This window comes from Rhea pennata, chromosome 1 (assembly GCF_028389875.1).
Source record: "Rhea pennata isolate bPtePen1 chromosome 1, bPtePen1.pri, whole genome shotgun sequence".
In the NCBI taxonomy this organism is placed as follows: domain Eukaryota; kingdom Metazoa; phylum Chordata; class Aves; order Rheiformes; family Rheidae; genus Rhea; species Rhea pennata.
Window position 1 is genome coordinate 197,578,784 of NC_084663.1, and position 15,648 is coordinate 197,594,431.

At 33.1% G+C, this 15,648-nt stretch overlaps 1 protein-coding gene across 6 annotated transcripts in view; it reads left to right on the forward strand.

Annotated features, from left to right (window-relative positions):
* The window catches only part of PSPC1 (paraspeckle component 1), a 63,774-nt gene that overhangs the window by 32,589 nt on the left and 15,537 nt on the right, over window positions 1-15,648 (forward strand). The window contains exons 7-9 of one of the 6 annotated variants that reach the window (XM_062567230.1): window positions 759-816; window positions 4,696-4,865; window positions 8,416-8,891. The exons of 4 other annotated variants lie outside the window; for them this stretch is intronic. In XM_062567230.1, the coding sequence (XP_062423214.1) occupies window positions 759-816; window positions 4,696-4,865; window positions 8,416-8,601 (414 nt within the window). In that variant the 3' untranslated portion in view covers window positions 8,602-8,891. Of the gene's footprint in view, window positions 1-758; window positions 817-4,695; window positions 4,866-8,415; window positions 8,892-15,648 lie in introns of those variants that run through there. One more of the 6 variants, XM_062567233.1, reaches the window with a different exon arrangement.

A 15,648-nucleotide genomic window follows, 5' to 3' on the forward strand; every position in this document is an offset into this window, starting at 1 on the left:
TGCAGGCCGTGGTTCATGATCAGTAATACCAGATTTTTTTTTCTGGTGGCTAGTTGAGAATCAGTTGAATCAGGATCAATTTGGCCTGTCATTTTATTTTTCTGTTTATCATAAATGTATGTTATGTAGTTTGATACTGCATTTTTATGCTTGCTGCAAGAAGAGGGTCAGTATCTGATCTAGCATGACAATAGCAATGTATAAGCAATTTATGAAAAAATGTGCCACCACTGAGTTCATTGTCAAAATTCTTTGAACATACAAGTTGAACTGGCAGATTGACTTTATATGCAGTAGTGTAACCAATCCAAGCTTGGTTTCAAATAAACAAGCATTTTTGAGTCATTAAGCCAGATGGACTGTATTGAACCACGACTATTAGGCAACATGGTAATAAGACATCTTTATTTTCACTTTAATACATATACTGCTTTTTGTTAATGAAAATACTGAAGGTGAATTTATGTGCAGTTGATCGCATTACTGTTTGGAAGTTTGAGATGGCTGCATCTGATAAATGAAACCTGTGATATTATCCTCCTTTAGCATTGTGCAGAAATGCACAACATTGTTCTGTTGAACTTATTACTATATTCCATTTTATAAAAGCAGGAGAATGTATTTAACTTTCTTCCTTGTACACTTTTGTAATCAATGGAAACTTTCAAAACTTGAAAATCTTTATTTTCATGGAGTAAATGGGAATGTTTAAGTTCTAAGAATGATAGGTTGACCATGAAAACTATGTTTACTTTCAGAGAGAACAGGAAATGAGAATGGGTGATATGGGCCCTCGTGGAGGAATAAACATGGGAGGTAGGGATCTGAAGGAAAAAGGCTTCTATAACGTAAAATTTCCTTTCTTTGGGACTGTACATGTTACTCATAGGTACTATTAATTTATGACAAGTACCGGTTAAAAGGAATAAACAGTTTTGTATTAGGAAATACAAGATCTCACTCATTTTGCTTCCAAGTAGCTGATTTTTTTCTCAGTGAGTATCTGTTTGTATTTTACTTTGAATATGTTTGAGAGAAAAAATGATGCATGAATTAAGAGAAATAAAAAGGCAAGAAAAGGGGATACTCTTGAATTTATCTGATAGATAAATCAGATATCAGATCAGATATCTGTGTATCATCTGATCTGATAGCTAGATCTTGTTTAAGAAGTGTTCAGAGTTACTTTGGGGAGGCTAACTGATCAGAAAACTCATGACTAATTGCATGCAGTGAAATAATTTGGAACTTAAAATAGATCAGTTCTTGTTGACATACTCAACAAAAGATTAATTAATAATGACATTGATGTCTTAATTTATGCAAGTGTATACTTGCAAATATTCTTATTTGACTTGCGTGGTTTATAGTATTATCACTGCTATAAACTGGTGCTCTGAAGTCTCAAAAAGTATATTCTTAATAATTAGCTCTTGCTCCATATATGCAGACTGATACAATTAGCAATTTTTTGTTTAACTAGAATATCTGCTTTTAAACAATACTGGACTTGGAATATTTCTTAATCTTTTTAAACGATGTTAACTACCGATATATGTCATTAGGAAGCTTCCTAATGTTTTAAAAACAAAATTGTAGACTTAAAGAGAAGTTACTATCAATCTTGTGTATTCTAAATTTGAAAGTATACGTGAAGTTCATTAAATGCTGTGACTTAGCTTTGCTAATGTGAATTTATACGTTAATGTATTTGTTCAGTCTAGGTTTTAAATACTTTATTCACTTTGCTTTCACCAACAGCAACATATTTACAATTGTGCAAAATTTATATTTTTCTTTAAGAAAATATTTTTGAAAACTTTAAAAATAATTTTAAAGGAAGACATTGTAAAGACCAAGTAGTCTAGAAATAGTATTCTGAAGCATAAACTTCGAAAATTTCTGCTTTGTAGCTGTATTTTTGCTTATTGTTTTCATATGCTCTACTTGAAAATTTCACTTAATTAGGAAACTTAAAATACTGATACTGTGGACACTTGTAATGAGAATTTTCCAGATCAGTTACATATACTTTTTACATATAGATTCTAAATCTTTTTACATATAGATTCTAAATCTTTCTAGATGCATGTGTATGTATAACAGTTTGCTGCCCTTCATTTTTCTCACCAGGTTTTAATGCTTAATATTTAGGTCCATCATAGTTTTGTTTTATAAGGTTTTGACTATGACTTTTGATTTAAACTTACTAAAAGTAACTGCTTTTAGAAATAAATGTGTAATTTCAAAAGAGGTTATAGTAACAGTTAAATGCTTTTTCAGAAGGGGGAAATACGATGGCAAGTAAGTAAAGATAGTGCTTTTTCCACAGTTTGTGAATTTTAGGTTGGTTTACTGTAGAGATTTCTTTTTTAAGCCCAATAAAAAGTACTGATGTGGTAGTAGACTTTTAATCCTTTAATTGTTGGTCCTAACATATCTTTCTTGCTATTACTCATGGGACTGTAATTAATTTTTAGCTGACTTTTATGTGTGCTACTTGCAAGTTTTATCTGGGACAGTGGGGAACTGGAATGTCTTCGGTAGTTGAAAAATCTGCATGATAGGGTTACTGGAAAGCAATATACCTTTGTGCTGCATTTAATTAGTGTAGAGCTGACTTGTGCAAGAACGCTCACCTATGCATTGTCTTCTGCAGCAAACAAGTTCTGAGAGAATACATGAGCCACATGATAGCATTTGACTGGATCTGCAGTGCTGATCCAGTTTCTCTAATATGGAGAAGAATGACTTTATGGGAATTCTTTTTTAAGGATTGACTGTGGCTTATTACCAGCTCTGTCAGACCTTCACATGTGCAACTTGAGTATTTAGAGTGTATTTAACTTTGTCACAGTTGAAGGATAACTAGACATGAATTATATGTGGCCAACTGGGCTGTGCCAAGTTTAGTTAACATCCTGGTAAACATACTGTAAATAGTAGAGCGTGGACTGGCTTTAATTAATTTCAGTACCCACACTTACCACTGCCATCGTAATAGTCATGCTGGGTACTTTTAGCCTCTGAAAACAAAAGTTTCTCTTTGATGGCACTTCTGTAGTCCTCTCCCTTTCCTTCCATATTTAGTTCTTAAATGGATGGCGCTAAAAACCAGTTCTGTCACATACTCAACAGTAGTTTTCTCTTGGATTGCAGAACCTGCACCATGTACTAATCATGCTTATGGGTATGTAAGAAGCACCTAATCTACACGTGACTTGACCCTGGCTCAGTGTTGTAGGGAGAGGTCTTAGAGAAGCATCTCAGGGCAAAACTTGAACAATTTTTGCTTTTTGAAAATCATAGAACTTTTCCGTCTCATCTAATAAAGTTGTAGCACTTAATGCATGGCACTGTGCTGCATGAATTATTTTTGCCAGACAACTTGCAGTTGGCACTAACTTAGCTAATCAGCAATTTTAGCAGCAGTGTCTTGAATGCAGTGGTTCACTGACTGCTGTGATACTTGTGCTCAGTGCAGGTTATAGAAGCAGTTTTGCATATATGTGGGTAGTCACAGAACTGTATTTGAGCTAACTGACCTGCTTACAATGATGTTTTTTTAATATTCATTACTGGAAAAGTTGTGCTTCTGATGAGAGGTTGATTTTGGAATGAAAATGATGAGTAAGTTTTAGTCTGGCAACATGTCTTATTTCCTGATTGGGCTCAGGTGTTGCCGTGATGTAACATGGGCTAGTTTCCCAAGGCACATTTTCTTCGATTATGAAATTTTGGATGGATATTCTTGGTTGAATAGGATGGATTATCAGTGTGGAAAAATAGTGCATCACCACCAGTCTTAAAAGTTGATGACATGTCATAATAACAGACATTAATATGATTTATGTAATTGAACCTTTTCTTTCTTACAACAGCATTATAAAATGTTACAAGTGCAGTTTTACTTATCTGTTGAGTATATTTGTGGACACTGGCCAAGTGATATTTCTTGGCAGAAGAGGTACCCTACTAAATATAGTAGCTTAACAAGCTCCTCAAAGGATTTTGAGTTTTTCTATCTCTTACTGCGCATCAGAATTTTTGAGGAGGCTATGTTTTTTGAATGTCTCTTTCAATTACAATAAAACTTTACTTCTGATATTTTTACTATCATAAATCAGATTTAAATGCTAGATTTTTCTGCCATGTTACAAATCATGTATTGTAAAGTTGAGTCCACTTTTGCTGTTGCTTTTAGATGTTAGACTAATATCCTGTAACACAATATACACCTAATATGATACTGGTAGAACAGTTATTCTGTACTTAATATGATGATAAAATCTTGACAGAGCCAGGTTGCCTTGTAGCTATGAATTATTGCAAATTCAATTGACATTTTTCTAATTTGTGATATGTACCATGTATATGTGTTTGTGTGTGTATATATATATATACACACTATATGAATACTTAAATTCTTGTGCAAAAACAGTATGGCTATATTTAGCTGCAAAATTCATGATTTTCGAATAGAGAAGGCAGATTATATAAGACAAAATAAAGGGATTAATGCAAATCTGTTTAAAAGCAGATGATTGAGGTAAATGTACAGTCTCAAAGAATAAAGTTTTTTATATTTCAAGTATTGGAAGTCTTGTACATTTGGCTTTTTAAATATTTTAAATTGTTTGTTTATTCTTGTAAAATTCAGATAGGACAGCTCTAAGTATAGATTGTTTTGCATAGATGCGTTTAGCCCAGCACCTGCTGGTAACCAAGGCCCTCCTCCAATGATGGGTATGAATATGAACAACAGAGGAACTTTACCTGGCCCTGCAATGGGTCCTGGTCCTTCCATGGGACCAGAAGGAGCTGCAAATATGGGAACACCAATGATGCCAGATAATGGAGCAGTGGTAATGTATCACAAATTTAATTACTTTGAATAGCTATCATGTCTCATGGCACATTTTTATTACCAAAGATATTTTCACACTGAGTAAGAGCATGTTGTATATTTTGAGTCTGTTAAAAGTAATTGGTAAGATTTGCTTGTTCATGAAATCATTTGCAACAAAGAAGGGAAATCTTTAATTGATATTAAAAGAAAACAGCGAAAATCTAGCCCCCTCCAGAACAGGATGAGTTCTTTGGTCAGTAACCAGACTCTTCAAAAAATATAGAAGGTACAATGTTTCTGGTAAAATTTTGCAAGTGTTATTTGTCGTGCAAAACTCTTACTGATGGCAGGAAGTCACTTCTGTGAAATGCAGAAAGAACAATATACCAAAGTAACCTTTAAATTTAGGTATTTGCTATCTTTCTTTCTTTTATGAAATTAAATTGTGTATGCTAGCCTTTTTTCTCCCTTAATTGGGTGATCAGTTAAATGTTAGAAGCTATGTGTAGTGTGAAGATATCTTTGTGTAAACTACTGATTTTTTTTTGAAGTGACTTTACTATTCATGTATTTCTTTTCTAACAGTGTGTTGAACACACCAGTAGAGATCATGACAGTAATTACACTCCTAGAGAATAAGTATACCAAGAACTGTTAGGGATAATTGCTGTATCGACATATGAAGAAGGAATATTGCCTAGTTGCCAAGGACGGATAGGAATGTGCTGTTGACATTCGGAACTTACTTATCAAGAGCAGACATGCCATTTGTCTGCAGTCAAAGCATTAGCTATTTTCACTCTGTTCTCATAGCCATTCGTTTTTCCTAGCTGTAATGTCTTATGTAGAGAAACAACTATATCATTTTTAATACCTGATGTTTACATATTCTCAGTATTCTTGTGTAAGTAGATATCTGGGATGTTCTGGTGATAGCGTGATATAAAGAAGTATGTGGCGTAAACAGTGATCCAGTTAGTTTTTCTGGAACACTGTAGCATTTTATGGATTAAATTTCTTTTGTATATTCCACCAAAAAAAGAACAGAATCAGTCAGTGACTGGCCCATATTATGAAGTGTTGGTAAAATCCTTTGTTCCTTGTGGGAAACAGATTTTGACTGAGAGCAAAATCCTTACCAAATCTGATCTTTGTCAGTTAAAAGAGAGGATTTCACGTCATAGGAAGGAACTCATTTTATCAGTTGAATCATTTCTCACAAAGGGGCCAGGAAGGAAGTACTGTTGTCAGAGATGCTTTCTGCTAGAAACGTGTTACTGCGTTATTCTAAATTTGCCCTCTCCATGGTATTTCTTGTTAGTTTTTTTTTTCTTTTTAGAAAAAAAAATGTAGGGAAAATGGCTGGTGAAATTTTACAAGACTGAAGGTTGGAGAATTTAATTTTTTTGTTCTCTGGTCTCCCCTGGAACATTCTCTTTTGAATAGGTGTGAGGAGAGAACACGGAATCTTAAATCTCATACTGTTGTTTTTCTACAAAAAGTCATTTCAGATGTGGAAATGTAGGAAATTTACTGACATTTCCGAATGGCTGGATAGAGTGATGATAATGTCCAAAAAGACCACAAATAATTCAACTTTCATTTTCTTCCTGCATGTCACTGAAGGACGAATAAAATAGATGCTTTTTTAATTTTTTCACTTTAACTTTTTTTTTTTTTTTTTTAAAATGGGCAGTCCTCTGCAGAAAGACTTGTGTTTTTGCTATTGTTGGAAAGATACTTTTAAATCCTTTGAGGACTGTCTCCTAAAATGCTCTTATGGTAAATTTTTGTTCTCTTTGAGAGAAAATAGACATAGGAGTTAGTAGACGGTGAAGAAATGTAGCTTCCTCCTTTTTTTTTTTTTTTTAATAATGTATATTCTCCTGAAGTTCTTCTTAGTGTTAGTTTTATTTTTGCTATTAAATTATGGTCATGTCTCTTATAAAAAGTACTCCACGCTTATGGCCTTCAAAAAAAATCGAGACAATCTTTTTCTATTTTTCCTCACTACTATCTCTTAAGACAGAGTATTTTTGAATTTTTAGGAATAGTATTTTTAATACTTTGTTGTAAATAGTTGACTGCAATTTTCTCTTAGCTGGAAAGTGAGATCCTTGGTGAAAATAGTTGTCCTTTGTCCAGAAGTTAAACTGTAAAAGTTATTAGGAGTATGTAAATAACTAATTGTTGAAATTTGTTCATATCCATTGCTAGCAAGCTGGTATGAGCCAGACAGTTCTTAACTATCCACCGTGCTGCAATTTTTAAGGTAGTTCGGAGTGATAGATCTTTACGTTGCTGTTGAACTATTTAAAAACTAAACAATACATTTCCTCAGACACTGTTAACTTTTTAACAGTGTGTATATATACACCCATGGTCTAAATTGCATGTAATTATTTAATCTATATAGATGTAATAAAATGCTGCTTTAAAATAAATTGGCATTTATAAGAAAAAAATGTATTAGCAGACTTTAGAACTGTCGAGCTCTACTACTCTGAGTGGAATTATACTTTCAGAAGAATTCTCTGATTCCAGCATTTAAATAAAGTGGTAGTCTTTGCTATTCTGGTTGAACTTTGAATACCTAGGCAATTAATGTAGGTCCCTGTACAGAAATAATTCCTTTTGAAAATACAGCTGTTCTGAACAGCTGAATGATGGAATACTTGATTACCTGTGTGCACTATACATGTGCCTTTAATAGCTTATGTTATGTTGAGGTTTTAGATTTCATCATGTGAGTTTTTAAATATTTGCAGAAACACCGAACAATAAGTACTCAAATGAGTATTTGCTGTTTTGAGTCTTAAACCGTTATAGTGAAATCTATGTAGGCAACTAAGGAAAATCAGAAATGTGGAACATTATCTGAATTTTTCTTCTTATATAGATGTTTCAGGTTAAGCTTTAGGTATTTATCAAGGTATTTTTTAAGCTAAGCATAGTCCAATTATTTTGTCACTGATTTATATTCATTTGAACTGGATTTTAAAAGTCTAGTTAAATATTCCTAAAATGCTGTCCGAAAGGTTGACTACAGATAATATGGACTGAAATGCTTTATCTACAGAGCTTGGGTATTTAAGTTTTAGGTCGTATTGTTATTAAAAAACTCCGCAGGCTCTAGGAATACAACAGGTACAGATTAATTATTTTCTAACTTGACATTTTTTCTCTATCTAATTCAGTAAATGGCAAAGCATTGTAGCAGAGATGTAAGGCAGAAGAGGACTTGGGTATAAAATTGTTTCTGTCTCTTCTGTTACGTACAGAATAAGTATTGCTTTGTGTTCAGATATGCTTGAAGGGATGAAGTTACAGTCAACATCAGAGTTGGTTTTATGCTTAAGTTTTTAATTTGTTTTGCAAAGTTGGAGCATAACATTAGCAGTCTTTAATTTTCCGCTCTTTTTTAATAATAACTAATTGAATTGCTCCTTTCTTCCCTTTATGTGTGATCCTGATTCTGCTGGACTATCTGCTGAACTTCATGACAACATCACTTGTGGTTTTTTGTTGTAACTTATATTTGGCATGTTCCAAATGGACTTAATTAGCATAATGAGAGATTCCCTCAAGGAGGTCCATCACAGATGGGTTCACCTCTGGTTAGTAGAACGGGCTCTGAAACTCCTCAGCCGCCAATGAGTGGTGTAGGTGCCGTGAGTGGTGGACCTGGTGGCTTTGGTAGAGGAAACCCTGGGGGCAACTTTGAAGGACCTAACAAGCGTCGCAGATACTAAAACTTAGTTCATTCCCTACTGTTTAGAAATTCCAGTAAAAATATACAGTGGTATGCCTTTATAATTTTAGCTGTTATCTGGAAACGGTTTTATTGTTATTGTAGTCTTTAAAACAATTTCTTTTGTAAAAACCTTTTTGTATTCAGTCATAGGCTTTGTAGCATAGAGCAGAAATGATGCAGATCATTATGTAAGGCAATGTGTTTGTGACTCTAGCAAAATACAATGTGTGACTATGCTGTAAAACATGCAGTTATCTGATTACAATAAAATATAAAAATCACTTGAAAGGATTTTGGAAATGTTATTACTAATACTGGGCTTAGAATAATTTTATGCTGAATTGTAAATGCTGTCATTTTCATTCTTAATATGTAGCTTCTACTATGTGTCAAGAAAATTCCATTCTTAATAGTGAATCTGTTCAGCTAGAACTGCACATTGCAGTACCTATTATGAACAATTTACATTGCAACTTCTTACATTTTCTTTGACTTTTGAAGAGCATCAAATTTCATACAAAGTGCTGTCTTAGGGGTATTGTGTCCCTGTATCTCAATCTCCCTTCGCAAACTTAGTCACAAGAAGCTTGTAAGCAGACTATGTCCAGTATTCAGATTATTTGAAAAGGAATCTGTATGTATGTTTTATTCATAACTGAATGAATGAATTTAAGTAAATTATATGCAATATACTTCTACAGAAGAAATATCTGTTGTGACATCAGTGTGTTCTACTGATTGTTAAGGGATCTTGCCATCGCAAGGGAGGAAATATTTATGCTAGCTGGTTTTAAAGCCTTCTGCTGCATAATGCATTATCAGAAGTGTATTTTTCCCCATACTTGGTTTGTATAGAAACAAGTCTGTTATCAGTGGTCAGCTGTTCAGTTTAAAGGCAAATGTGTATTTTCCAGTTAAAATAATTGTTTGCTTCTAATAGAGTATTAATGTGTATTTAGAAGGAAATGAGCATAAGTGTTCTTGATAAATGGTTTGTAGAATGATAAATTTGAACACTCGTTTCTAGCACAGTAACTCAGGCTAGAATTGCTAGTTGAATGATGTGATAAAACTAATTGTAAAGCTATTAGGAAGCTTATTATGATTCAAATTTTGTTAATGATGGAAGATGATGGAAAAGGCCTATTAGTGTGAATCCTCTGCTGGTAAGAAAGTAAGAATGTTATTGGTTAGTATTGTTTTTTTTCTGCACGAAATAGTTTCAAAATATTAGTGTTTTGTTTCTTGTCAGTTCACTCATGTTTTTACAAACAAATTATTAAAATTTGTCAGCATGAGTTGTGATACTAAACTAGTTCAGAACAGATTTAATACAACAATGTGCCCTAATTATATAAGAACAATATGTATATAGCTTAAAGCATGGGATGCAAACTGCAGAGATTATATGTGTTTTTAATATACATTTGTGTGGTTTTGTTGAACTTAATTGTGAATAATGGGTAACAGGAAAAATAGAGGCGTAGCTGGCATTTTGGAAGTACAATATTTGAAATGTCAGCGTTGTATGACTTGGTAATGACAGATTGTTTTGGTAGAATTACTGCATGTGTAGATCCTCACCTGCCTTTTCCTAGACTCAGTGCTTTTAATGCTACTGTTCTTTTGCTCAATGATTGAGATAGATGTCACATCTTAAAGTTTGTAATGCAAGTGAGTTGAATTTAAAGTCTGAAGTACTGATTGCCATACCTGATGCTTGTAGCATGTTACAATACTCATTGTTTAAAGAAAGCTACAACTGGTTTTACTGAGCATGCTATCCCTAAAACATAAAATAGCTGCTTTTTCACTAAGGGTAAAGATTTGCACATAGCTCTATTTGAGCTCCCTGATTTGGTGTTATGCAGTGAGTTGAAGAATACAGTTTACATCAGTGTGAGTTAGTGTCAAAATGGAAGGGTTTTTTTTGTTGTTCCATCTTCTAAGACCTTGTTTTGATCATAGCATTTTAATTGGAATTGAGATAGTTAGAACTGTTGTGATTTAAGGGGAATGTGTTTAAAAATATAATTTGGAATTGGGTTCAATAGTCTGGGGTTTTTGTGGGTTTTTGAGGCTTTTTTTTTCTTCCCTCCATTTGTATTTGTTCTAGTTACACACCTGGTTCTCATCTCTGTAGTATCCGAATATTTCAGAAGTTCTTTAAACATACCGTATTTGTGAAAAATCGTTCATTCTTTCCTTGCCAGCCTTATAATATTTTAAATGCGTGTTTTTGTGCTGCATTTTTTCTAGCAAGTAGAGGTTTTTATTTTTGAAGGTTGTTGTAGAGTTTAATGTTTCAGTGATTTTTTTTTTTCAATCTACAGTCTCTCTAAAACTCTCCAACTTGGATAGTTCTGCTGATGCTAGCAGTGGATTTGTCTTCTTTCCTTATTACAGAGTGTTATCTAATCTTTTAAAAATATTTAAGTCCTTTAAAAAAGTCAAATACTGAAATGTTGAATCTGGTAACACTTTAAAGCTCTCAAAGAATTCCTTTTATTGCTGATGACCGGCTGCCAGATTCAGGTCATAATAAACATTTTTGTAAGGCTAGCTGTTTGTGTTTATATTGGTGTATAGCTCAGTAGTAAGGCAGTGCTATGTTTTCCTGTTTCTGGGGGTAACTGACACTAGCTATATAGTGAATGCTGAATATTGTTAAGAAAGGGGCAATCCTAATTTCTTTAAAATGGTATGTAAATGTGGCCAAAGAACTTTTTTTTTTTTTTTCTTTTTTTGAAGATACACTCACATACTGGTAATGATTTACTTTTCTTATTTTTCATCTTGTTTCCTGTCCATCATTTTTTTTTCCTGTGTGCATGCATACTTAAGTGGTACTCTCTCCCCCTTTCTGGCTGACTGGGAAGCACAGTGAGGTCCTGACTAATTTTTCTGCATGCTGTTGTAATACAAATGGTAATAGCAAAGGATATGAAATTGGTAACTGTCATGTGATTACTTTTTGTCTGTACTTACTGAGATTTTTAGGATATTCCTGAAATTTCTGGGCAAAACACTTGATTTTTATGTGAGATGCGGTCTTAGTACTTCCAGATTGTAAAGTTTTAATGTTCCACTTTAAATGTAGGATGTTTCTATTAAAACATAAACTATAGACTCAAACTACACAAACGACCTCATTCTGGAGTTAGGAAAATCTGTCTCTGAATGAGTTTATCAGCTTGTGGTGGTGGTTGCTATGATGGTAAAATGTAGCTGCCAAAATGTAAGATTAAAAAAAAAGCATCTACTCATGTTTAAGTAAACAGTGGGAAGTAAATGTTCAGAGCTGTCTCTTTGTAATAATATACAAACGAAATTATGGGTTTTTCTTCCCTAAATGTTACATGGACCATCAATTTAAAATCTTTGAGAAACTGCTATGTAATACTGTTTAAAAAAGTTATTTTTAGGTCTACTTTGGGGGATAAAAGCTGTTTATTGTTGAGATGGAAGGGAAGCGATGGGAGCACTTGAAACACTGTAAACATTGTTACTGCAGTACAGTGGTGTTTTCCAAATGGTCCAAGGTCCAGCATGCATAATTGCATTTACATTAATAATGTCAGTTACGTAAGGGGAGCTATCTGGCACTTGAACAAAAACCATTTTGGCTATGAATTTGTGTATGTGTAGTTTCTTCTGTCCGGTGTCCTAATCAGAGGAAGAACATTGATAACTTGCTGGTGATTCAGACACACTAAGCTATATTCATTTTCAAAGAAAAATACTTAAAAGATACTGTGAATTTTCAAAAAGAAAAAGAAAATCCTGATCGTAAGATGTTTTGGTGTCCATACTTCTGTTTTAGACTGAAATCCAGTTGGACCTAAAGATCAATAAATTGGAGACCAAATGTTTGAACCTTCTTTTATTAGAACAAAACAATTAAACAGAAAATGGAAAAACACAATGTGAAGTAAATGAGTCTAATTTTAATCATAATGCAATAGGATTTCATAGTATGCATTCTTTATTAGAATTCTGATCTAAATTATATAGTCACATTTTAAAAAGCTATACCAAACTTTTTTTAAAACCCTAACCCTAACCATTTGCAACTACATATCCTTTTAATAAATTTATTACAAGAATGCATCAACTTTTATGAAGTACTCCATGTTAAACAGTTGCATATTGCCTGAAGATAATTCTGCTGAAATAACTAATTTAAATTAAGGTTTTCAGTTAATAAAAAAAAAAAAAAAAAAAAAAAACTCCCCTTAAGCTTCTCAAAGGCATAACATGCTTTGAGGTTGGAGGCTCAGCAAATGAGTTTTTTGCTCTGATACCACAAGGCTCCTTTTACTTAAGCATATTGTAGAAAGCAGCTTTTTGTCATGCATCTTAATTCAATGCATTTTGTGTGTGTGTGTGTATATAGCAAAGTAGCTGAAAATTTTTCCCTTCTCAGTTAAGTTGAAATGAGATGTAAATTGGTGAAATAAAACTTTGAACTACTTTAAAGCAGAGAAGGCCAGGCAGTGGCTGATTGGGTCAGTTTAGGTTGGACCACAAATACGGAGTGATTCTCCGTATCCGATTCCAGAAATTTGGAATGGTGCTTATATCCATAGGTAATTCTACTCAGTCTGCATCCAGCATGTCTAGTTAGCCTGTGCTTCAGCCAGCACTGTGGGACTTGAGATATGCAGCAGACTTTTCAGATGCTATTTAATTGTTTTCTCAAGTGCACTGAAATTATTAATTTGGGCACTATGCTGTGCAAACATTTAGCGGCATCTTGAAATTCCATGCGTTGCTTGACTCTTAGCTTGTTTGGGGTTAGTATTCCCTCTTGTTAAAACTTCCTGATCTTTGAATCAACAGCTAGCTGATCCAGGAACAGTGGAAAACGCAGGAGTCAGACATCACTCTCTTAGATTATTGGCTATTCCATAGCATCTTAGTGGCAACTTGTGACTTCATCCTAAAAGCAGTTATTTTCATTGAAATTTGTTTGATGAAATATGAGGACTTAACAAAAGGACTGGGTAAAAGAACCTTTACAGTACTTTTTTTTCTTGATCTAAAACCTGTGTTTTAGTGGAGGTGAAATAAACTGAATTGAGTTTTCTCAAAAACAATACTTCTGAAACAAGGCCTTACGTATTCATTTTCAGTAGGATAGATCTAATAGGTCTTTTCCATCTTAAACTTCCTTACAATGAAAATTAATATAATTGAAATTTGGAGGTATTCACATTATATAACTTTGCCTGACTTCCAAAATAAGGCATATAAGTTAGATATCCATTGTAGTAAGCAGGAAGAGGCATGTTTCTTCAGAAGAGCAATGTAGAACAGGTACTGTTTTTTCTAATTGAATGAACTGTTTGACGTTTAAGTTTAGAGATAAATACAACCTTCTTACAGGTAAAAATCGCTTTAAAACTGCTTTCAGAGAACGGTTCTATTTTTACATCCAGTCATGTTATAAAAATCTGTGTAGTTGTGGATAAATTTGCTGATTTTGTGTAGTTCCTCAAATTGGGAACGAAATGCTGTTCATAGGAGGTGTAGAATTCAAAAAGCTTAATCGTGTTACTGCATACACATGTGTTGATGTGATTTTTTTTTTTTTTTTTTTTTTTTTTTTTGGTACATGGCTTGTTTAGAGCTTCTGTTGTTCCTAGTTTTACTAGTGCTTTTATATTTTTTGTAGAGCAACATTTAGCTGTATAAGTTTGAATTTACATGCTTGCTATTTGTATTTGGAACATCAGTGCTTGACTTAAAAGAAGTGCAGTGAGAATAAAGATACTGTTCTTGCCTTTAATTTTTAAGTAAAGAAGATTGCACAGATATTTGAGGAATAAGCATCCTGTGTGTAAACTGAAAAAAGTGGGAGGAAAAAAAAATAAAGTAATGTAATAAAAATGGGAGGATTGTGGTTTAATTTTTTATCTCCACCAAATGTACAAAATCAACTTGAAAGATTGTCATTATGAAAACCCCTGAAACAACTAATTTTAATGGAAAAGATAAAAATTCAAGACATTAATGAAACTAGTATTTCTAAACTTCAAGTTCAGTGTTGCGCAGATTAACAAAGAATATCAAAATAATCAACTGAATAACTGAAGTGAGTTAATTATCTGAAGATAATTTAAACATTCACAGAGGGTGGGGGAGATTTTTGTTGGATAATGTTATTGTAATTTTAAAATTGTTATGTGGGACTATTTTGTGGCTGAGTACACCAGTCGCATACAGTGTGTACATTATGTTTTTGTAAGTACAAAATAGCCGATTTTAAGGTTATTTGCTTTTTGTCTAGCCTTTGTAAACTTAAAAACTTACTTAAATTATACCTATGTATCGCAGCCAAAGAGCAGCAAACAGAAAATTCCAGGAATAAATATAACAAATTCTTTTTTTTTTTTCTTTTTTCTTCCTTCCCCCACTGGACAGGGTTAGAGAATTTTCATGAACCTGTTTTTGTCTTAATTTCACTGTAATCAGCTTTTTAATTATGTGATAGGGAAGGTGGTTTTATTCTCAGTGAGTATTTTGGAGAACTAAAGAAAAGTTTTTCCATTCTAAATCATCATATATACTTTACCAAGGAGGAAGTGTAATAAATCTCTAAAAACATGTAAAAATAGCTAGGAATATTTGTTATAAATCTTTCTGTAGGTGACTACTCTTGCTATTTTGGGCATTTTAGTATGTTCCCTTGATTTTTGTTTAGTTTCCTAATGGTTATCATAGTTACTTGATTAGGTAGATGCAACATTTAAAAGAAACAGTTCTCTCTGACTGAAGACCCATTTACAATTATTAAATGTTGGCTGTTAAACAAGTTTGTTGCTGATGCTGTGCTAATAGACACTTGATAGTTGAAACTAACCTTCTGAATGTTTTTGTCAAGTATCATTCATGCCGGTATTATATTTTCTTGATTATTTGCTGTAAAATATTTTTTTTCTGCCATACTGTTGCTAAGCTTTAAATATTTTTATCTGATGTAAAATTGAAAAAGAAAAAACTAAGCTACTACAGTACTGTAGAATGCAGTCTTAGTGAAATT